The sequence below is a fragment of the Lactuca saligna genome, chromosome 8, assembly GCF_052625555.1.
Source record: "Lactuca saligna cultivar CGN05327 chromosome 8, ASM5262555v1, whole genome shotgun sequence".
In the NCBI taxonomy this organism is placed as follows: Eukaryota; Viridiplantae; Streptophyta; class Magnoliopsida; order Asterales; family Asteraceae; genus Lactuca; species Lactuca saligna.
In genome coordinates, this window is record NC_136424.1 from 281,388,427 (window position 1) to 281,412,691 (window position 24,265).

Sequence of the window (24,265 nt, forward strand, 5' to 3'; positions counted from 1 at the left end):
TACTTATCTCCACTTGAGTAGCAAACTTGCACCTTTTTATTTCCATTTTCATCCAAGTGGCAATCTTTTGTGAAGTGTGGACCATTACATATTTCACAACCAACTCTAATAGCATGAACTTATTGGTCCATTTTGGTCATTCTCCTGTCCATGGTGTCAAGCATAACTAGTACAACAACCATGTATTCAAAATTTCCTCCCCCAATTTATTTAACTTCATCTTGTCTTGGACTATGGTACTCGCGAGAATGCTTCAAGAACTCATCAATCGACTCCATTACTTTAGCTAGATTTTTCTTCGTAAGTGGTCCTTGAGAATTTAGGAGTTGCCTTGTCATGACATTCACCCCGTCATAAAAGTTAGACACTTCTTGTTGTATGTTAAAGTCATTCTGAGGGAAGTTTCTTAGTAGCCCTTTATAACGCTCCCATGCCTCATAAAGCAACTCACCTGGTTGTTGCTCAATGTTGGCTATTACCTTCTTGAGTTTAGATATCTTTGATGGTGGGCAAACTTGTTCTAGGAATTGCTCAAGCATTTGTGCCCAATTAGTAATTGCACCGGGTGGAAATGCTTTGAACCAATCTTTTGCAGCCCCCTTAAAAGTAACGGGAAGCATCCTTAACAAATCTATCTCTCTTGGAACATTCGGGACATTGAAATAGTCTGCAATGTCATTGATCTCATCTAGGTGCTTATAAGCATCCTCATGATCCTTACCAGAAAATGGTATGTCCTTAGGTGCAGTAAGAATGTGTCCTTTCAACTTGAATGTTGTAGTGGCGGGAATTGCGGGTTGTACTAGACTAGGACCAAAATCATCTCTAATTTGCTTCTTGTATGCTCCCATGGACATATCATCAATGTCTACCATCTCGTTTTCTTGATCGTCTTCAAAATTGCTTTCTTCAAACTCGGGTTCAGTCACGTATTCGGTATCTTTGGGATTTGGATTTTGTTCAAGGTTTTCAATCTTGCTCCCTTCCTTCTTCTAACTACTAGACTCACCCACATTCTTTCCTTTCTTCTTTCCAAAAACTGATGTAAGGTCCTTGAAATTTGACTTCTTTGGCATTTGGTTGACTCCTACGAAGCTTTCTACGTTTTGTTCCCTGCTTTGTTGGCTGGAGGTGGGTGATAGAAAGTTAACGAAGTTGGATATAGTTCAAGAGAACACTGACAAGATCATGATAATACATGATAGACTAAATTATGCTCGTGGTTACATCCAATAATGGCTCCAAAATGGCTTCCAAAAACCCTAAATTACTCCAAAAGAGTAGCTAATGAAAGGATAAGCAAGGTCTAGACTTTTTACCTCCAATAAACAGGAAATGAAGCAAAACCTCTAAATCTCCTTGCTCCTTTTGAAATCCCAATCTCCTTCTTTTTCTCTTCAACCTTCTATCTTGCACAACATGGCACAAAGAGCTCAAAATCACTCAAAAACGGCTAGGGTTTCGTGGGGATGGTCGGGGGGTGTTGAAGGCTGCAAAGGGAACCACTTAAGGTGTTTAAATAGGGTGCAAACCCTAAATATTAGGGTTTTTTCTAGACAGCTCCTACTCGTCGAGTCGGTGTCCCAACTCGTCGAGTAGGTCGCTTCAAATTCACACAAAAATTCGACTCTACTCGACAAGTTGAGCCTTCATCCCACCGAGTCCCAGGGTAATATACAATAACACTTGGAATTAAATACGTACAAGGAACCGAGTGTTAAATCTAGGGTTCTTGACTTTTGGGTGTGAACCATTAGAGGTACTCTACTTTGGGTACTAGTGTTCCAAGAAGCAAAAAGAGCATCAAGAGCTAAAGACTACAAGTAAATCGAATTTGTATAGAGGTTAGTATTCTAATTTATTTTTATTTAGCTTCTCAGGTTAGTTTTAAATGTACGTTGCTATAATACTAAAGCTCAGATCTTAGGATGCACATACACTTGGGATAATTTTTTAATGCTTCCGTTGTTATATCTATTGTATAGATGCACAGAAAACCCAATAGAAAGTTCCAAGCTTGACGATTTATCTTTTAGATGTATACTTGTGGGACTTTTTAGTTTATTTTGGTACTTTTTGTAACACCGTAAATTTTCAAAATAATTTTTCACTTTTATTTTCATAAAACACATGTCATTTTAAATAAAAACCATTTAATAGTCAACAAAGTTTTCAAAACATTATTACCCATTCGTGAGTCTTTTCCCTAGTGTGTGTGTGTGTGTGTGTACAATCAAGCCGCCGCCTTCCCGCGATCCTAAATAGAACCTGAAACACATAACACATAACACGGTAAGCACGAAGCTTAGTGAGTTCTCCAAAATACCACATACAACACATATTACCCACTCGAGGCTATAACCATGTATGACCCTTTGGTCAATGTGTCTCCATGGGATCCTCCAGTCCCAAAACTCTATGGACCCTCTAGCCCTAACTCTGTGGACCCTCTAGCCCTAACTCTTTGGACCTTCCAGCCCTAACTCTGTAAACTCTGAATCATACACAACATAAATCACACAGAATTATACAATGTATCACATCATACAAATAGCATCTAAAGTACTCTGTCACACAACTCTAATTATCACTCTAGGTAAAGTATAGTGAGAAGACTCATCTCGCAAGATGGCTAGCATAACCTAGTACATGGAATCTCCAACTAGTCTCCGGCTAACACATAGAATAATTATCTATAATCAATACTCTACCCATACACAAATTCACTATAGGTTAACCCTCATCTCTCTCTAATTCTTGGAATGAGCAAAAGACCATCTTGCCCTTCCAGGATCTCTATTACTTGTACTGGTCAAACCCCAAGTCAATATCAGCTAAACTCGAGTCAACAGTCCCAAACAGACCTGACTCGCTGAGTACTCCCAATGACTCGTCGAGTCCACCTGTTTTCACAGAAGTCTCATGAAGGCCCGAATCAACTCGTCGAGTTGACCCCTAACTCGTCGAGTTATCGCATGACTCAGATCTTTGGGACAAACCCTAACCAACTCATCGAGTCAGCTCATCGACTCATTGAGTTTATTCAGACCCAATGTTCATTCAGGAGATTTTAGCAATATCTATCACTCCAATCACTAGATCTATCATCTCAAGGCTCAATAATCACGTAAAGCTTCGATCTTTATGTTCATGCATGATGTTATTACTCCAAAATGTTAATACATGCTCTTCATGAGATGATTAAGTCCAAAAACTCTCATATGGGGAATAAAGCTATGACATCTAGACTCTAAGGACCTCACAAGGTCCAGATCTGAGGTCTAGACTTCTTAATACTCATAGCACTCAAAAATCCAAGCACAAAATGGCAAAAAGCCCTAAAACTCCATAGATATGAAATCTAACTACAAGGATGAAAAAAGGTATGGCTTATTACCTTCCAGATAAGCTCCTTGAGAAAGAAATGATAGATCCACAGCGTCACATCGATCCTTATTTGAATCATACTCTTCCCCTTTCAAAAGATCCACCAAATTACTTGATTCATCATAAGAACTCTCTCTCATGGCTCCAATGGTGATCTAGGGTCTCTCATTAGGGTATGAGGCGCATCTAGGGCCATAAATTCCCTTAAATGGGCCCCAACTCTGAAAACTTAGGGTTTTCTCCACCCAGACCCTACTCGGCGTGTCCGCCTTTGGACTTGTCGAGTCCTCTCATTAAATCCACGTGACCAGCACGACGTGACTTGGTGAGTCACACCTTTGACTCGTCGAGTCCCTCCCAAATCTTCAAAAATGAACCACAACTATCATACCTGAAATTCTAGATGTTACAAATCTCCCCCACTTAATTTGATTTCGCCCTCAAAATCGCTCTTTAGCATTACCCAAATCAAAACCCAACAGCCCGCAAAATACCACCCATGAGGATTTGATGAGATTAGAAACTCTTAGATCGATTAAATCTTCAACAGGTTAATCAATAAAACAAATTAACAAACAAACAAGCAAGCAAAATAAAGCAAGATGGAATTAAATTTGCTTAATGATTCAAGGTAGTCACGCCTCAGCAGAGCTCGATCAAGAACTTCCACTATAGAGGCAAGCTAGGGTTTTAGTAATAATTATCAAAAGCGTATCTGTCTAGGATGCATGCATGCACCTTAAATACTAAACCCTAATAAAATAATCACGGTTGGACAGGCCCAAACCGGATATACATAGTAAACCAAACATTAAGCCCAATGACGCAACTTTAATACTCAAAAATCTCCCCCTTTGCGTCAATTGAGTCAGGATCTTAGTTCAGTTGAGCAACAGAAGATTTCTTGACAGTCTTGAACACGTTCGGTGTTATGGCAAGTACAGTTTGACGAAAAGTAATGTACCACCGAAGCATGTCTGTTAAATTCTTCTTGTCTGACTCTCTGTTCTGCTTACACCGGTGAATAATATCAAGAATATGCTCCAAGAAGTTTGTAGAGAACAAGTGTTTGTCAACAAGAGTGAACAAAAACCTTTCAGCTTCGGCTCTCGTGAACATCACAGTAAGATTAGTAGAGTCAATTTGAACCAACTTCATTTTGTTAACATCTCCAGGCTTTCCAGTAGGCTTCACTGTCGGTCTCTTCCTCATAACAGGAGCCACCTCTTGATCAATTTTTGCAACTTCAAGAATATAAGAGGATAGCATCCTCTTAAGATGACCAAGAATCGGCTCATAATCCTTCAAATTTATGAGAAAAATATTAAACAGTAAAATCCAATCATGAGGATTTAGGTTAGGAAGATCCGCTAAAGAAATTGTATGGATGAGCTGCCCAATCCTCTGGTTATTCAAAACTGAATATTGAAAATTTTTCCAGCAGGTGAGGGTTTCATCACTTGACAGTGGTTATCTTCTGAGCACTCCACGTCAGATATTGAGGTTGACCGAATTTGAGATAGTAGTCAATAAGATCACGATCAACTTGAGGACGAGGAGAGGGAACTTCAACTGTTGAATCAAAATAGTGAAATACAAATGCCTTTCTGGTTATAGGCATATCAAATTGTGAGTCCCTCGTGTTGTCACAATCAAAAGAGACAACAGGTTCCAACCAATACATGCTTGGAAACCCAATTGCTTCTTTGATCAATCCATCCCTAGTCTAGGGAGGAAACAGAGCCTTCTTACAAACAAGAGCATCATGCCCTTCCTTCTTCTTTCTTTCTCTCTCTTCTGTCTCTCTAGTGATCCGAAGATTATCATCTAACTCTTTGTCCCTTTGCTTTCGCTTCAGGACTTTGGCTATCGTTTCATTATCTTCGTCACTTTCACCAGAAATGCCCTTCTTCTTTTCTTGAACACCAGAACCCGAAACTTCATTACCCTTCAGTTATGTTTTGACAACAACTTGGGGGGGGGGGGTGACCGGAAGAGTTTTTACAATTTTCACAACACCATCTCTCCCTTGTTGCGGAGTAACGATCGACTCCGTAACACCCTTCATCTGACTAAGAATTTCAATGACCGGAAGAATTTTGGATGTCAAATGATTCCTGATGGTGAGAGTAAGAATTAGATCATGAGCATGAATAACATTACTCAAAAGATTAAGAATATCAGAGGCACAACTTTTTAGAACTGCACGCTTTGTTTAAGGAAACAATTTCCTTAGCCGCCTGAGAAAGCTGAACTTGCTGAACTTCAATCTGAGTATTTTTGAAAGCCAGATCATCCATGAATTTGTGTTCCATAGCCAAGTCAGCTTGAAGCTTCTCTAAACAAGAATTAACCGAGGTAATGAAAGAATGGTTCTCGGTTTGGATGTCAAACCTAACGGAATCAAATTTGGCTATCTCGGCTTTGAAGAGATTGTGAAAGGGAATCAACCATTGCAACCACCTTAGCTGCATTCGTATCAACATGACCCTTACCCTAGAATCTTGAATAATCTCTTCCACATTAGTTGTTGCTTTCTTGCAGAGAGATGTGGAGTCATCAACCGCTTTGGTGGATTTATCAATAAAATCCATGTACTGCTTAAGAGTTATGTCCAAAAAATCCTTCATAACCACATCATTAGTTTTTACTGAAGAAGCAATCAGTTGATCAAGCTTATCAATAGACTACGCATCATCATGATCAGAGCTAGAAGGAGTTGGAGAAGAAGGAGGGGTGTTACCTCTTGTCTTTATTGTGTTCAGCGGGAGTTGGAGAAGAAGGAGGGGTGTTACCTCTTGTAGTATCGTCATGATGATTCATCTTCATCAATAGACTGCGCATCATCATGATCAGAGCTAGAAGGAGAAGGATTATTGTGATGCTTTACCATCTTCTTAATTTTCTTTGAAGCCGAAGCTGCAACTTTTTCAGCTTTTCGCTTCCTAGATTTGACCGGCTTAGCAGATGGACCTTCGGTTCCCTTTTTCCTGGAATCTTCCTTTTTCCCTCGCTTGGCAGGCTTCTCAACAGCGTCTAATGCTTCTTGCATTTCAGGAGTTAGTTGTATTGGACCCGTTGGAGGTAGCTTCTGGTACTCATTCATTACCTTACTTTCGCTTGTCACACATCGGTACATAGTTTCAGGTATCGAACCATTGAGGAAAACTTAGTTGCATCAGAGAAGATGATCTTCTTGGTGTGAAAGGTATCCACATATGAAAGCAAAGCATCAGTCATAACCGGAATCTGAAAATGCTCAATAGCCCTTCGAGTCACTATGGTCCAGAATCGACCACAAGAAATATATGAATGTCTGGTGGAGGAGTTGATACTTTGCACGAGTTGTGACCAGATAAGAGAAACATAATCTAGGTTAATATCATGATAGAGACCATAGAGAATAATCATAAAACCTTTGCTATTACCATTCGACCACGCTACTCGTTCCGCCAAACCCTTGTTGATTAGAGTTAGCAATCCATTCCACCGCGGTGGCAAACAGGACTTTATGAATTTAGTCATAGTAGTGAGGACATCAGTATAACCCATATCGTGGAACATTGAGAATAACTGAGTCGTAGTTATGAAATCAGGAGAAATAAGAGATGCATCGATAGCAAGCCCTAGTAAAGAACTGAAGCAGGCTTTAGAGACTGAGGTCTTGTGATTAAAGATCTCAAAGTAGACGTGTTCCTTGTTCTTATCATAAGAAGCAGTAGTATAAACTTGTGATAACAAGGATATTAGCACTGATTCGATTTGATTAAGGGCTATCACCAATGGTGAATACTTGAGCACCTCAACCACATGTAGTATGTAGTGATCATACAAAAGATGATTGATTTGGATGATCAGATTCTGGTTCGGTTTGATGGGAAGCAAGTTTGAAGAAGCTGTCTATTCTTGCAAAGAAGATGATCCCGCCATTGTTGAGATAAAGAAGATGAAGAACAAAGAAGCGCTTGTTGTATTCGAAAGAGAGCAAAGAAGATAGGGAAGTACAAGAGGTGTGAGAAACCCTTTATATACCGTTTCTAGGAGAGAGAAAAAATCTTCCGTAATGATGATACGATTTCTAAAACGTCGCCTGAAAAAGCACGATTTGACAGCTTGGTTTCCCCAGATAGATGTCATCACGCGTGGTTTTAGGAACCGTTTCAAATTCACGCGCCTAATTTAATGCTTATTCGATGACTCGGTTTAAATTCTTATCCACATCTCCTCTTTTCAAAACAATCTTCAACTTCTAACTCATGCATTGTTAAGCATAGATCATTCTTTCGCTGCAACATGACCACTTTCGCTCCATACATGAAAGAGACAACAGTGCGGTCAGTTCCTCAAACATAAAAGGTAAACGAACCAGTAGGACTAACACCTTGAGATATGGAAAATCATAAAAACAATTTTCGTGCAAGAGTGTGTCAAGGATAAAGAAATAAAGCAAAGAGTATATGGGACATGAGTGATGTCTTAAGACATAAAACAGATGATTCCGGGAACGAATCGCTTCCTTCAAAGTCAAGAGAGACTCGAAGTGCTTGTGTGGTATCCCGAGAAAATACGATCGAGTGTCTGTAAATAAACAACAAAAGGCTTCTTTTCAACTATTAGGCTAAAATGTGGCTTATCTTCAACCAAACTGCAAGACTTAATATAAGTCTAAAAGTTGGATGAAGTACTTGTGAGACCGATGTGGTCTATTGAACAAGTAGGTTGGATATTGTTTGTGGTAACATGATGTTGAGTAGAAGTCTCAAAAACAAAAACTAAACTGGATCTTGTGGGAAGAAATGCCTGTGTTAGACAATTTCATAAAGATCACTCAAAAATAAAAAGAGACTTCATAAGGTAACAAGTAATAGCTTGAATTGAAATTATTCATCGTTAACTAATTGTTGGTGCTGGATTTTGGGTTTCACTCAGCACGTGGTTTACGCATATAAGATCATAAACTCAGATTTTGTGTGACCATAAACCTCAGTGGTAATAGTTGAGAGTCTCAGGGGTTACATTGGTGGAATGAAACGTGATGGAGAAATAAGAAGAGATGCTGAAAGAACCGAAAGTACCTCTGCTATAAAAGGATGAAAAAGCAGAAAACTCTTAACACATATGAGAAGAGTAAGGTAGCTCATGACTTGAGTAAATTTAGCAGCCTGATTAGGATGAAACAATTTATATGAATCAAATCATTAAGGCTTTACTCAGAGTCTTGGAGGCTTCGGTCTACATACAACAACATGCCTTTAGGGATAACTAATTAGTTCATGGATAATAGAATGTGTACCTTCCCTTGCTGCACTGCATTTGGTGTCGGTGATCTAAAGAAAGAAAAGAAACCATACGAGAATAAAGGAATAAAAGATACTTTTGTATTTTTGAAGTTTCTGAAAAAGAATAAAAACAGAAAATAAAAGATTGCAGTTAAAGAGAAAGACCAAGGAAAGATGAGTAAGAATACTTAACAAAATATACAAGATTGACAACCGAAAGCTAACCTTGGGAAGATCAAGCGAAATAGACCGAGCGTTCGGTTCATTTCGGTCCTCTAAAATTTCAGAGCCAAAATAGACCGAGGTTCGGTTCATTTCGATTTGCGAAAATTACGGACCCGAAATAGACCAAGCAAACGCTCTATTTTGCTTGTCTAATTTTTAGAGAAATGAAAGGGGTTTCGGTACTGACTCGGCTTCCATCACTCCCAAACTTTGTAATATTCTATTAAAACTTGATTCTGGTAAGTCCTTAGTGAAAATATCAGCCAGTTGATCAGAGGACCGAACGAAATGATCTTCCACATTACGATCTTCAACATGGTCTTTCTTGAGATGGTATTGTAGTGCAATTTGTTTGGTCTTAGAGTGTTGCACTAGATTGTGACATATTCTTATCGCACTTCCTGAGTCACAATAAAGAGGAATTTTCTTCATATTCAATCCATAACTCTAACTTGGATTTGAATCCAAATGACTTGTGACGTATAGGAGGCTTCTACGATATACTCAGCTTCGGCTGTTGAGAGAGATACACAGGTTTGCTTCTTTGACTGCCAACTTACAAGTTTGCCATCAAGAAATTGGCATCCACTAGTTGTAATCTTTTGGTCCAGACCACATCCACCAAGTTCTGCATCAGAAAAGGCTTGAACAAAGAATCCGGATTTTGCTGGATACTAGAGACCAAGAGACGAGGTTCGCTTCAGATACCAAAAAATATTCTTCGCAGAAATCATATTAGGTTCTCTTGGATTAGCTTCAAACCTGGCACAATAACACACAGAGAACATAATATATGGTCTACTAGCTGTTAGATACATAATAGATCCTATCATTTGACGATAGAGGGTCATATCAACAACCGGTTTATCTAGAGAAGGTGCAAGCTTTGTACCAAATGCCATGGGAACTTTCACCTTAGTGTCTCCCATCATACCAAACTTTTCCAACAGGGTCTTGGTGTTAGACTCTTGGTTAATAAATATGCCTTCTGGTCCCTGTCTAATATTCAGTCCAAGGAAAAAGTTAATTGAACCCATTGCGCTAATTTCAAATTTAGTCTCCATCAACATCCTGAATTCAACCGTTAGACTAGGATTCGTGGAGCCAAAGATGATGTCATCAACATAAATTTGAACAATCATTAAATGTGCACCTTCATTCTTGTGAAAGAAGGTTGGGTCAACCGAACCTTGGTTAAATTTCGACATTTGGAGAAAGCGAGTTAGAGTTTCATACGAGGCCCTCAACGCTTGCTTCAGACCATATACTGCTTTATCCAGAACATAGCAATGATTAAGATATTTCTCGTTCACAAACCCAGGGGTTGCTCAACATACACCGTTTCTTATAGTTCTCCATTCAAGAAGGTGCATTTTACATCCATTTGAAAAACTTTGAAGTTTTTATGAGCAGCGTATGCCCGAAAGATTCTTAAAGATTCCAACCTTGCTACAGGAGCGAAGGTCTCCTCATAATCTATCCCTTCTTCCTGACAGTAACCCTTCTCAAGAAGTCTCGCTTTATTGCGAATTACATTCCCTTCCTTGTCCACCTTGTTCCTAAAAACCCATTTTAGTCCAACCACCGAGGCATCCTTTAGTGTTGGAATTAATCTCCATACTTTGTTTCACTCGAATTCGTTGAGTTCGTCCTGCATGGCCTGTACCCAATCAGAATGATCGAGTGCATTTTGAATCATCTTTGGTTCAACCTTGGAGACAAACGAATTAAACATGCAAAATTCCACTTTAGAGAATAGTGCAGTTTGTTTCGCTTTTAGTTGAGAACGTGTAAGAACCTTTTTTGATGGTTCACCAATAATTTGTTTTTGAGGATGGTCTTTTGTCCATTTGATGAGTGGTGGGTAATCTGGATCATAAGAGGGATCTAGTTCAGCATTCACTTCTTCTTCGAGTTCTGATTGAATGTCATCATCGTTTAGATTCACATTCTCCCCCTCGAATGATGATTCTTCTTCATCTTCAGGGTCAGAATTCTCCTTTTGGATGGGACTTTCAGATGGACTCTCCCCCTGGAATGGTGATTCTTGGTTATTTGGAGAAGACAAGTCCTCCCTTGAACATAAGAACTAATTTTTGGAGTTTCGCATCACTCAGGCTGTTCAGTTGCTGTTGGTTGATCATCTTTCATTGTCTTTGTTGCCTCATCATTTATCTTCTTCAAGCTGTCCACCCTGTTTTCAACAGCTTGGGATTCAGAGAGAATAGCCTTATCTGGTTCAGCGAATAGCAGCATGTATTGGTCAAAGAGATTTGATATTGGTGTCGTAACTTGACCAGTTTTTGGAAATATTTCCTCCACATAACCTTCGGTTGTTGATAGTTTCTTGACGTAGTTATCATCGAAGATGACATAGTAAGTTTCTTCAATTTTCTTTGAACGCTTTTTAAGAACTCTATATGCTTTGGAGGTTAACGAATAACCTAGAAAAATCCCTTCATCTGCTTTAACATCAAACTTGTTTCGGTTCTCCTTTGAATTAAAGATAGAGCATCTTGAACCGAACACATGAAAGAACTTTACATTGGTCTTTCGGTTGTTTAAGATCTCATATGGGGTGACAGAAAAACGTTTATGGAGGTAGAGAAACGAAGCTAAGCATGGTTCAGGCTGCTTCACATAAAGAACGATTTCGCCTTTTGACAATCCCATTCTGTTGCGGAGTATATGGAGCAGAGAAATTGTGAGTTGTTCCCTTTTATGCTAGAAAATCTTCAAGAGCTTTATTCTTGAAATCCAACCCGTTATCGCTTCTAACATTTTTGACCACCTTTCGCAGTTGAACTTCTATCTGTTTCATAAATAGTCTAAGCTTGGGAGTGGCCTCTGATTTTTTCCTCAAAAAGAACACCCAAGTAAACAGAGAGAAGTCATCAACTATAACAAGTAAATACTTGCTACCACCAATGCTTTCGATTGAAGAAGGACCACATAGATCAACATGAAGTAATTCTAGTGGTTCAATAACTTTAGTATTGACTCTTTAAGACTCTTTCGACTCTGTTTTCCCATTTCACAAGCTGCACACAAGTGCTCTTTGTCAAACTTCAGAATAGGAAGACCACGAACATGATCCCCAAGTACAAGCTTGTTGATGTCTTTGAAATTGAGATGGGAGAGCCTTCGGTGCCAAAGTCAACTTTCTTCTGAATTAGCTTTCGTTAGAAAGCAAACTGCTGGTTTTCCGCGTATGGGATTAAGATTCAGAGGGTACATATCTCCTTTTCGCTTTGACTTTAGTAGAATGTTGTTCGTCTTCTTTTCAATGATTTATGAGCCCTCGTCATCGAATGAAACCTTTAACCCAAAACAATAGATACTTTCTACACCGCTTTCCATCTTTTAACCCAAAACTCAAAATAATCCAAACTTTATGACATCATACTCGGATATCTCAGGATACCATCACAAAGCTTTACGATGCCTTGTCTCAATCATGGATCTCATGCTCACAACATCATACTCCGCTACTGCCTTCCTTCATCGGGATCTCGCAACCGATATTCTTCTTACAACACTTGAAACCTTGAATTATATTCCCTTTCCTAATTGAATACAGGGGCATCGACATTGAATCATAACTCGATTACGAAAACCCGAAGCTCCATCCTCTACTGATCACTACTCATACAAAATTACTCATACTGGCTCTAAAATTAACGGACAAACCAATGCTTGCTTCCCTTGGTATATAGATCACACTCAGAACATGTACCCGCAAACCTCTGCAATTTCTCTTTGAACTCAATGACTAAACTGCCTCAACTCGATTTTGCAAACCCGAAATACTTATCCCAATAAATTCTTTGACCAACGACCGTCTGCCATGGATGCAAATATCCTTTCCTGGGCACCTACTCAAAATCCTCCTGCCTTACACCTTTCCCCATCTACCAATAACCTAAGCCTCTTGTCTCCGCAACGAATACTTCCGTAACCAGATCTCTATCCACTCTTGAACAGATCGTCGATCCTCTCATTAAAACACCTAGTTCTCCCCCACTAAGTGTTCGAACCATCACCAATTGGCATATCAACAGTCTATTCCACAGAATATTTTTCCCTGCACATCATCCTTGACTCTCGGAACGTACCACATAGTTATTCAATAATGCGCTATTACACACCTCGCCTCTGACTCTTCGACCCGCCTTCCAACACGGAAATCATCATTACAACACAAAACCCCATTCTTACAACCGACACTCAACTTCACAATGAGGGTCACCACCCCTATATATTCCTCTTATCCACCTGAAACTGTTGATACATGCATGACATAATCAACATGCACCTCCCTAAGTCTCTTCCATCTCAACATCCACCAAGAACACCATGATACAAGAAAATACCCCATAGCAAACAACTGCTCAGGTACACTAATGAAAAGGTCACTACCAATACTACCCCACGGGGCCTACCTCTAAACTCTGAAATCGGGAACTCGATATATCAATCCTCCTTCCCAGCGGTGGGAACAACACAACCCTTGCCACGTAAAGTGGCGACTTCTTTATCGGTCGATTACTCAACTCAGACCACGATCCTCCGATAAGCATCATCTTTACTCATCCCGGAGTCTTGTGACTCCAACTATCATCTTCACAAAATTTCTCAGAAACCAGCTCGATTTTCCCCCTAAGGTATGTTCCATTGGACTCATTCAATATGGCCCTCAAGCCCCAAACTCTATCTCATCTTCTCTCAAAACAATCACCACGGAAATACTGGTGGTATCCGCAACACCATCTGCCACAAATTCTGCACTGATACCACTCGATCACTCCTCAATCTGCTACGTATCATGGTACTCAAACCATATAATCCTCTCTCATCTGCCACCGATCATGGTACTTGAACCATACGATCACCTCTCATCTGCGACTGATCATGGTACCCAAACCATGCGATCACCTCTCATCGGCTACCTAAAACCCCTAGAATTTTCCTTGTATAAAGTATAGGTTCTATGCTTTCAGTAGTACGGGCCCATACTAGCTGCCACATCTACCCATACTTTCCACACGGATCATCACAGATCTCCTACATAGTTGCTCCACCTCCTCAATTACTAATCCTGCTATACTGGCCGATCTTGTGTGAATACTCTCCTCTATCAGCCTACTCATCTGACAAAGGTCACTTCCCAGGCTCTTCCTAGGTTCTCACACCTCTCTGTCATCAGATGCTGAAGAACTCCAAGTGATGCTAGCCGTCTACCTCCTGAATATCGTCATATTCACTTAGTAGATGACTCCCATCACCGAGAGTTTCACAAAGCATGAAGTAAGCAGCATTCGAGCATCGACTAATCTCTATCAACATGCATCACCACTCTAGGTTACCACTCCGCTTACTACACTCACACTCAAAAGATACAACCGAGCTCAAGCAACTCCACCCCTTGCAGTATCTGACTACCTTCCCATTAGGCTCCTCAAATGCTCATCTAGGTATCTCTACTATATTACTCCTCTACTCCGATCCCTCCCTATAAGGATTCCTGCTGGATACTCATACTCTGCACATAATCAAAAGCAATCACAGATAACAGTAACTCCTAGGCTAAGGCATCACAAATCAGGCCACTCTAGCCCTAAAATATGAAGTACCTAGCCTACTCTCTAGCATGCATAATATATAACATATTATTCATAATACACAACGTAAGGGTATTTTGGGAAATCATCGTTCGGGTGCTGACTGATTGTACACATTGCTTGTTTCCTCTTTCTCTTAAAATTCTCTTACTCATTTTTAGATAAACCGTTCCTTTTGAAAACTTTTCTCAAATCCTTGGTTTGAGTCTAGATATACCTGAAGGTCTATCCGAATCCCTCAAACCAAGGCTCTGATACCAACTAGTAACAGCGTAAATTTTCAAAATAATTTTTCACTTTTATTATCATAAAGCAGATGTTATTTTAAATAAATACCATTTAATAGTCAACAAAGTTTTCAAAACATTATCAAAATCCAGGATCCCCATTCGTGACTCCTTTCTCTTGTGTGTATGTGTGTGTACAATCGAGTCGCCGCCTTCCCTCGATCCTGAATAGAACCTAAAACACATAACACATAACACGGTAAGCATGAAGCTTAGTGAGTTCCCCAAGATACCACATACAACTCATATTATCCACTCAAGGCCATAACCCTGTATAAACCTCTAGTCAATGTGTCTCGGTGGGACCCTCCAGTCCCAAAACTCTGTAGACCCACTGGCCCTAACTCTGTGGACCCTCTGGCCCTAACTCTATGGACCTTCCAGCCCTAACTCTGTAAACTCTTAATCATACACAACATAAATCACACAAAATAATACAGTGTATCACATCATACAAATAGCATATAAAGTACTCTATCACACAACACTAATTACCACTCTAGGTAAAGTAGAGTAAGAAGACTCACCTTGCATGCTGGCTAGCATAACCTCGTACACGGAATCTTCAACTAGTCTCCGCTTAACAACTAGAATAATTATCTCTAATCAATACTCTACCCATACACAAATTCACTATAGGTTGACCCTCATCCTCTCTCTAACTCTTGGAATAGGCTAAAGACCATCTTGCCCCTCTATGGTCTCCATGACTCATATTGGTCAAACCCCATGTCAACAACAACTAAACTCGAGTCAACAGTCCCAAATTGACCTGACTCGTCGAGTACTCCCAATGAATCGTCGAGTCCACCTTTTTCAAAGAAGTCTCATGAAGGCCCGACTCAAATCGTCGAGTTATCGCATGAATCAGATCTTCGGGACTATCCTTAACCAACTCGTCGAGTCGGCTCATTGACTCGACGAGTTCATTCAGACCCAATGTTCATTCAGGCGATTTCAGCCAAATATCTCACTCCAATAACTAGATCTATCATCCCAAGGCTCAATAATCACGTAAAGTTTTGATCTTTATGTTCATGCATGATGTTATTACTCCAAAATGTTAATAGATGCTCTTCGTGAGATGATTAAGTCCAACAAATCTCATATGGGGAATAAAGCTGTGACATCTAGACTCTAAGGACCTCACAAGGTCCATATCTGAGGTCTAGTCTTATTCATACTCATACCACTAAAAAATCCAAGCACAAAATGGCAAAAAGCCCTAAAACTCCATAGATATGAAATCTAACTACAAGGATGAGAAATGGTATGGCTTATTGTTATCCAGAGAGGCTTCTTGAGAAGGAGATGCTAGATTCACAGCCTCACCTCGATCCTTGTTTAAATCATACTCTTCTACTTTCAAAATATCCACCAAATTACTTGATTCATCATAAGAACACACACACACTCTCTCTCTCTCTCTCTCTCATGGCTCCAATTGCGATCTACGGTTTCTCATATAGAGTATGAGGCGCATCTAGGGCCATAAATTCCCATAAATAGACCCCAACTCCAGAAACTGAGGGTTTTCTCTGCCCATCCCCTACTCGGCGAGTCCTCCTTTGGAATCATCGAGTCCTCTCATTAAATCCACGTGATCAGCACGACGTGACTCGGTGAGTCAGACCTTCGAATCGTCGAGTCCCTCCCAAATCCTCAAAAATTAACCAGAACTATCATACCTGAAATTCTGGATGTTACAAACCTCCCACACTTAATTTGATTTCTCCCTCGAAATCGCTCTTTAGCATTACCCAAATCAAAACCCAGCAGCCCGCAAAACACCACCCAAGAGGATTTCATACCACACTCTTTCTTCCAATGATACCTGATCCCAAACCCCCGAACTCAGAAAAGGGAAGACTCAACTGCCACTACGATACCACTACTGGCTCCTAAGAATCCCGAACTCAAATGGTCTGACACGCTTACCACCCCCCCCCCCCTCCCTCTAAGATTTTTCCATCTTATTCGCTCCTTGAATAACAGATACAAACCTTAATGCCCCTCTGATTCTCTTTATGCGACTGGTAGAACGAGTCAACACCTCAAAATAGGCTCCCAATCACCTAAAACAGATGTATTAAACAATCCAAGTCATACTCCATAATGAAAAGGTCACAACACACCAAGGACCTATCCATTGAACTGCAATCAAAATCCATCTGAACAATGAACTCTCAACACCTTGTCCTTGGACACAAGAAAAAGATCATGTTCGCTCAACAATATCCTCTAACTTCCACAATTATGAACCTCTATTCCCTCCCATGTATCCCTTTCAACACTGAGCACCTGGTCCACTCTCGACCCCACAACTAAAACTCCAAAGCATAACCAAAAATGTCTTACTGACTTCCTTATTACCACAATCATCTCAGCCTATTGTGACACACAAGTCACGAAGTTCGCTTTTCCTAAGCAAATACTACCGCCCCAACTGAAATTGCTCAACCTCTGACGTCTACCACTTTTTAGCTCCACGCGTCTTGAGGTCCTTTCATACCAACAAACTGACCCACTTAGGTCCAATCCATCCGATGATTCACAATACTTCTCAAGATGAAACTCACCACTAAACCTGGAATCTCATTTCGCCTTCTCGATACGCTAGTATGGCCAACTCGAACTCGAGAGTCTGAATCAATAGCAAAATGGGAACCACTTATCATAATGAAATACTCAATTCATAACCCATGACCTGCAACTTATACGTAGTTTACTTCTCCATTTCCTTCTGCTTACGATAACCACACCTTAATTCGGAATATTATAACTTCTGACCATTAGGGTGAGCCTAGCCTCACCCATGGCCTGACCACCCGGTTATCACAGACTCAACGACAAGGCTACTCAAGCCTAGGAACTCCTTTTCATCGTGCTCTGAGTAGCACAGACTACAGCTCCATGTAGTTTCACAATGTTCTCTCTTACTCCTTGGAAAATACTACGGCTCCCCGCAACATCACCACACCATCTCGCTGACTGGTGTACAATACGGATCCCCGCAGTACCACCACACCCTCTTGCTGACTTGTGGACACTGCAGCTCCCCGTAGTACTGCCACACCCTCTCACTGACTGGTGAATACTACGGCTCCCTGTAGTATTACCACACCCTTTCACACTAACTCATGAATGTTGTAGCTCCCCACAGTCTCACAACACTTGCTCTTACCACCCCCACGATCTCATCCTCAATCAGAGTTGTAATACATTCACTAACTCTTTTTCCGCGGCCCAAGATAGATAGGTGCACTCACACCCTTTCAAAAATAAACACCACTATGCACGCCAGTAGCCGCCATGACAAAAACCCCCTTTTCCCGCTACTAATCACCTTCTAACATAACCTCACTTGATATCAATTGGCCGAATGGATCCCACTAGAACCATAGATACTTGCTACACCACTTGCCATCTCTTAACCTAAAACTCAAAATAATCCGAACTTTATGACATCATACTCGGATATCTCAGGATACCATCACAAAGCTTTACGATGCCTTGTCTCAATCATGGATCTCATGCTCACAGCATCATACTCCGATACTTCCTTCCTTCATAGGGATCTCGCAACCGATATTCTTCTTGCAACACTTGAAACCTTGAAGTATTCCCTTTCCCAATTGAACACAGGGGCAACAACATTGACTCATAACTCGACTACGAAAACCCGAAGCTCCATCCTCTACTGATCAGTACTCATACTGGCTCTGAAATTAATTGACAAACCAATTCTTGCTCCCCTTGGTATATAGATCACACTCAGAACATGTACCCGCAAACCTCTGCAATTGCTCTTAGAACTCAGGGACTCAACCGCCTCAACTCGATTTTGCAAACCCGAAATTCTTACCCTAATAAATTCTCTGACCAACGGCCGCCTGCCATGGATGCAAATATCCTTTCCTGGGCCCCTAATCAAAATCCTCCCGCCTTATGCCTTTCCCCATCTACCAATAACCTAGGCCTCTTGTCTCCGCAACGAAGACTTCCGTAACCAGATCTCTATCCAGTTTTGAACGGATCATCAATCCTCTCATTAAAACATCCAGTTCTCCCCCACTCAGCGTTCGAACCATCACCAATTGGCATACCAACAGTCTATTCCACAGACTATTTCTCCCTGCACATCACCCTTGACTCTAGGAACGTACCACATAGTCATTCAATAATGCGCTATTACACACCTCGCCTCTGACTCTTCGACTCGCCTTCCAGCATGGAAATCATCATTACAACACAAAACCCCATTCTTACAACTGACACTCAACTTCACAACGAGGTTCATCACCCCTATGTATTCCTCTTATCCAACTAAAACTGCTAATACATTCATGCCATACTTAACACGCACCTCCCTGAGTCTCTTCCATCTCAACTTCCACCAACAACACCATGATCCAAGAAAATACCCCACATCAGACAACAACTCAGGTACACTGATGAAAAGGTCACCACCAATACTACCCCATGGGGCCTACCTCTAAACTCTGAAACCAGGTACTCGATAACTCTATCATCCTTCCTAGGGGTGGGAACAACATAACCCTTGCCACATAAAGTGGCGACTCATTTACCGGTCGATTACTCAACTCAGATCATGATCCTGTGATAAGCTTTATCTCTACTCATCCCAGAGTCTTGCAACTCCAACTATCATCTTCACAAAATTTCTAGGAAACCAGCTCGATTTTCCCCCTAAGGTATGTTCCATTGGACTTATTCAACATGGCCCTGAAGCCCCAAACTCTATCTCATCTGCTCTCAAAACAATCACCACGGAAATATTGGTGGTATGCGCAACACCATCTGCTACAAATCCTGCACTGGTACCATGCAATCACTCCTCAATCTGCTACGTATCATGGTACTCAGACCATATGATCCTCTCTCATCTTCCACCGATCATGGTACTCGAACCATGCGATCACCTCTCATCTACGACTGATCATGGTACCCGAACCATGTGATCACCTCTCATCTACTACCTAGAACCCTCAGAGTTTTCCATGTATCGAGTATGGGTCCTCTGATTTCAGTAGTATGGGCCCATGCTACCTGCCACATCTACCCATACTTTCCACACGGATCATCTCATATCTCCTACGTAGCTGCTCCACCTCCTCAATCACTAATCCTACAATACTAGTCGCTCTCTTGTGAATACTCTCCTCTATCAGCCTACTTATCTAACAAATGTTACTTTCCAGGCTCTTCCTAGGTTCTCACACCTCTCTGTCATCAGCTCCTGAAGAACTCCTAGTGATGCCAACCATCTACCTCCTAAATATAGTCATATTCACTTAGTAGTTGACTCCCATCACTGAGAGTTCCACAAAGCACGAAGCAAGCAACATTCGAGCATTGAATAATCTCTATCAATATGCATCACAACTCTAGATTACCACTCCGCTTACTACACTCTCACTCAAAAGATACCACCGAGCTCAAGCAACTTCACCCTTGTGGTATTTGACTATCTTCCCATTAGGCTCTTCAAATGCTCATCTAGGCATCTCTCCTAGATTACTCCTCTACTCCGATCCCTCCCTAAAAGGATTCCTGCTGGATACTCATACTACGCACATACTCACAAGCAATCACAGATAATAGTAACTCCTAGACTAAGGCATCACAAATCATGCCACTCTAGCCCTAAAATATGAAGTTCCTAGCCCACTTCCTAGCATGCATAACATATCACATATTATTCATAATACACAATCCAGCCGCCGCCTTCCCGCGATCCTGAATAGAACTTGAAACACATAACACATAACATGGTAAGCACGAAGCTTAGTTAGTTCTCCAAAATACCACATACAACTCATATTAGCCACTCGAGTATGACCCTCTGGTCAATGTGTCTTGGTGGGACCCTCCAGTCCCAAAACTCTATGGACCCTCTGGCCGTAACTCTGTGGACCCTCTGGCCCTAACTTTGTGGACCTTCCAGCCCTAACTCAGTAAACTCTGAATCATACACAACATAAATCAAACACAATAATACAGTGTATCATATCATACAAATAGCATATAAAGTACTCTGTCATACAGGTCTAATTACCACTATAGGTAAAATATAGTGAGAAGACTCACCTCGTGTAACAGCCCGAAATCTAGGTACCTTTAATTAGCCCTTCATCTTTTTATGTGTTGTCATTTTTGGCCTTTTGTGTTGGGCGAGTACGCTGGGCGTACAAGGAGTACGATGCGCGTACTCGCGTGCCGCATTTAAACGCATCATCCCCGAGGTACACTGGGCGTAACCAGTCCAGACCCATAAACCCTAATTTGGTGGTTGGCTATAAAAGGAATGAGATGGCTTGGTTCCTCAGCTACCATCCTTCAGAAAGAAACCCTAAGAGAGTTGTTCCTTCGTTCATAGCTTGTTTGTGAGTGTTCTAAGCTTTATGGTGTCATTTCAAGGTAGCAAAAGAGAAGAGGTGTCCATTGTGGAGGCTAGAAGTTGGTGTTCAAGTGTAGATCCGTGTTTAGCAAAGGTTGGAGCTTCTTCCTAAGGTAAAAAGTTCAGATCTTGCCTTGTAGTTCTTTTGGTATTCTTTATGGATCATTTTCTAAGGTTTTGGTCCCAAAGATGGACACTTTATGAGCAAGTAGCCTCCATTGGCTTAGATCCATCATATTTCTGATCCATTTGAGTTGTAGATTCATAAAAATGTAATCTTGGACGTGAATAATTAGCCATGCATGAGATCTAGATCTTTTGAGTTGAAATGGAAAGGTATTAAGGAGTGTAGGAGCCTTTACAGCCATGACAAGGCTTAAAGGTTTCGACTTTATGGGAAAAGAGGCTTAAAGTGAGCCGGATCTAGAATTTGAAGAAGTGACTTAACCATTTAAGACCAGAAATGAAGAATGGTTGAATCTTCGTGTTACGTTGGGTGTAACTCCCAGTACGCGCAACGTACTGGGTGGAGACCCCCGATTGTGGATTGGCGATGTACACTCCGCGTACATAAGTCTGTACACCCCGCGTACTGTGAAATGTTGACTTTTGTTGACTTTTAGGGTTTTGGTCAACATGAGGACTTTGAGTCAAGGAAGGGTAAAATGGTCTTTTACCCCTCTTAGGAATGTTAATAAGGGTGAAGTCTAGTTGTGGAAGTCTATATTAATTAAATTGATATTTCGTTATGACTAGGCGGGGTTAGGATTCGGAGATAGCGAGAACGTGAGATTCTAGACTTTCCACGAGGTAAGTTTTCTCACTATACTGTACCCGGAAGGGTTTTATTGTGTGACCGAAAGGTCGGATATGTTATGAGTTGTATGCATTGTATATGATAAGTTAACCGTTTGTATGTGCTATGTATGCTATGCTTGATATGGGCCGGAAGGCATTATGTTATGGGCCGGAAGGCATTATGTTATGGGTCGGAAGGCGTTGTGATGTGGACCGTAAGGTTGACGCGGTTAAGACCAGAAGGTTTACCGGGTCGGGACGGAAGTCCCCTGAGACACATGGACCGGAAGGTTAGGGCCTGAAAAGGCGTATGTACGTTAGGTGTATTTTGGGGAACTCACTAATCATTTATGCTTACAGTTGTTGTGTTATGTGTTTCAGGTACTAGCGAGGACCGTGGGAAGGCGCCGGCGTGATCTGTACACACTGACGGAAGAATTGTTTTATGGTCTTGGGATGTATTTTGTTACGATGACATTTGTTATACATGTGATTTCAAAATATTAAACGATGGTTTATGTTGTTTGAAAAATAAAAAAAATTGTTTTGAAAATTCCCGTTACAAGTTGGTATCAGAACCTTGGTTTGAGGGATTCGAATGCACCTTCGGGCGTAACTAAACTCAAACCGAGGATTTGAGAAAAAATTTCAATTAATAAAGGCATACAAATTTTATAATAGATTTTGTAATAACCAAAGGAGAAGCAGTGTGTACGGTCAGCCAGCGCCCGGACGGTAAAATCCCCAAAATACCCTTACAATATGTGTTATGAGATATGTTATGATATGTTGTGCATGCTAGAGTAGACTAGGTATTCATATTAGGACTAGAGTGGCCTGATTTGTGATGCCTTAGTCTAGGGGAACCTGCAGCTATGAGATGCTTTGAGAGCGAGTAGGTAGCCAGTGCATAGCAAGAACAGAGTACTCGTGATCCGGGGTCCAGGGAGGAGGACTTGGGGTGAATGTTGATGCGGTGTAGTCGGTAATATAGGGCCCGTACTACTGAAGACACTGGATCAGTAGGCAACCTTGGTAAGAATCCTTTGGGTATCGGAGGCCGAGTAGGGTTGCGTTATCGAGTGCGAGTATGCTCGATTGAGTCTATGATATTTTTATGTTGTATTTCAGAGGCATTATGGTTGGGCCACGCCACAGACCTGGGACAAGCTGTGTGAGTGACGAGGAGCTTCGTCAGATGATCCACGATGAGGTGGCTGCGGCGATCCGGGCCGAGATTCCGGAGATGTTTGGGTCTATCAAGACCATACTGATGGAGACTTTCGATGAGCGGTATGCCGCGGTGACTGAGGCTGCAGCCGCTGCAGCTACCGCAGCTGTGGCTACTACCAGACCACAGGGAGGTGACTCATTGCTATTCTGGGAGTTTAGCAACACGAAGCCACCCGAGTTTGACGGGACGCAGGATGTGATCGTTGCGATGAGATGGATTGCTGACATTGAGGGATGCTTCTACACATTTTCATGTCCGGAGCATCTGAGGGTTCGGTTCGCTTTGAACCAGCTCCGCCTGGGAGCAAAGGATTGGTGGAAGTTCGTGACGGTGAACTTCACTCTTGCGGAGATTTCGGTTGTGACTTGGGAGAGATTTACTACTATGTTCAGAGATGAGTATGTTCCCCGGTGGAGAGGGAACGGTTGATTCAGGAGTTCTTGATCCTCAAGTAGGGTAACGATTTAGTTACTTTGATCACCCGAAAGTTTCATGAGAGTGCGATGTTCTGCTCTGAGCAGGTGTCCACTGAGCAGGCTCGGATGAGCCGATATTTGGGTATACTGAGGAGGGACATTCGGGAGTTCGTATCGAACTCGACATACCGGACATTTGCGGAGCTCCAGGAAAATGCCCGGAAGAGGGAGATCGAGTTGTAGACTCAGGCCAGAGAGGAGGCCGAGTCTCAGCAGGTGGATCGGCGGCCGGTTCAGTCCCAGCCGGTAGCCAAGAGGACCAAGTCCGCCGACACGAGGATGGGAGGTCAGAAGGGCCGCACTTGCGGAAAGTGTGGCAAGGGTCATGCGGGGGCCTGTCGATCAGGTGCTTGCTACAAATGTGGCAAGGAGGGGCACTTCGCTAGGGATTGCCCCAAGGGATTTATGTTTTGCTTTCATTGCAACCAGACCGGCCATCAGAAGGCCGAGTGTCCTCAGCATCACCAGGGATCAGCACAGGGATCTGCGCCTATTGCTAGGGTTACCGAGACTCGGCCGGTGAAAGTCGAGGCTCCG

At 41.7% G+C, this 24,265-nt stretch overlaps 1 protein-coding gene and 1 non-coding gene across 2 annotated transcripts; one reads left to right on the forward strand and one right to left on the reverse strand.

The window, feature by feature from the left end:
• The first annotated feature begins 384 nt into the window (after positions 1-384).
• LOC145013545 (small nucleolar RNA R71) lies at positions 385-491 on the forward strand. The gene has a single exon (XR_013665097.1). It is a non-coding gene; the product is annotated as a small nucleolar RNA R71 (small nucleolar RNA).
• A 10,027-nt stretch (positions 492-10,518) lies between these two features.
• Positions 10,519-11,564, reverse strand: LOC145010694 (uncharacterized). The gene is made up of 4 exons (XM_078969203.1): positions 11,414-11,564; positions 11,022-11,335; positions 10,690-10,923; positions 10,519-10,602 (listed from the first exon to the last, which is right to left on the reverse strand). The coding sequence occupies exons 1-4, from the start codon at positions 11,562-11,564 to the stop codon at positions 10,519-10,521; spliced, it is 783 nt and encodes a 260-aa protein (XP_078825329.1).
• Between the last annotated feature and the right edge of the window lie 12,701 nt (positions 11,565-24,265).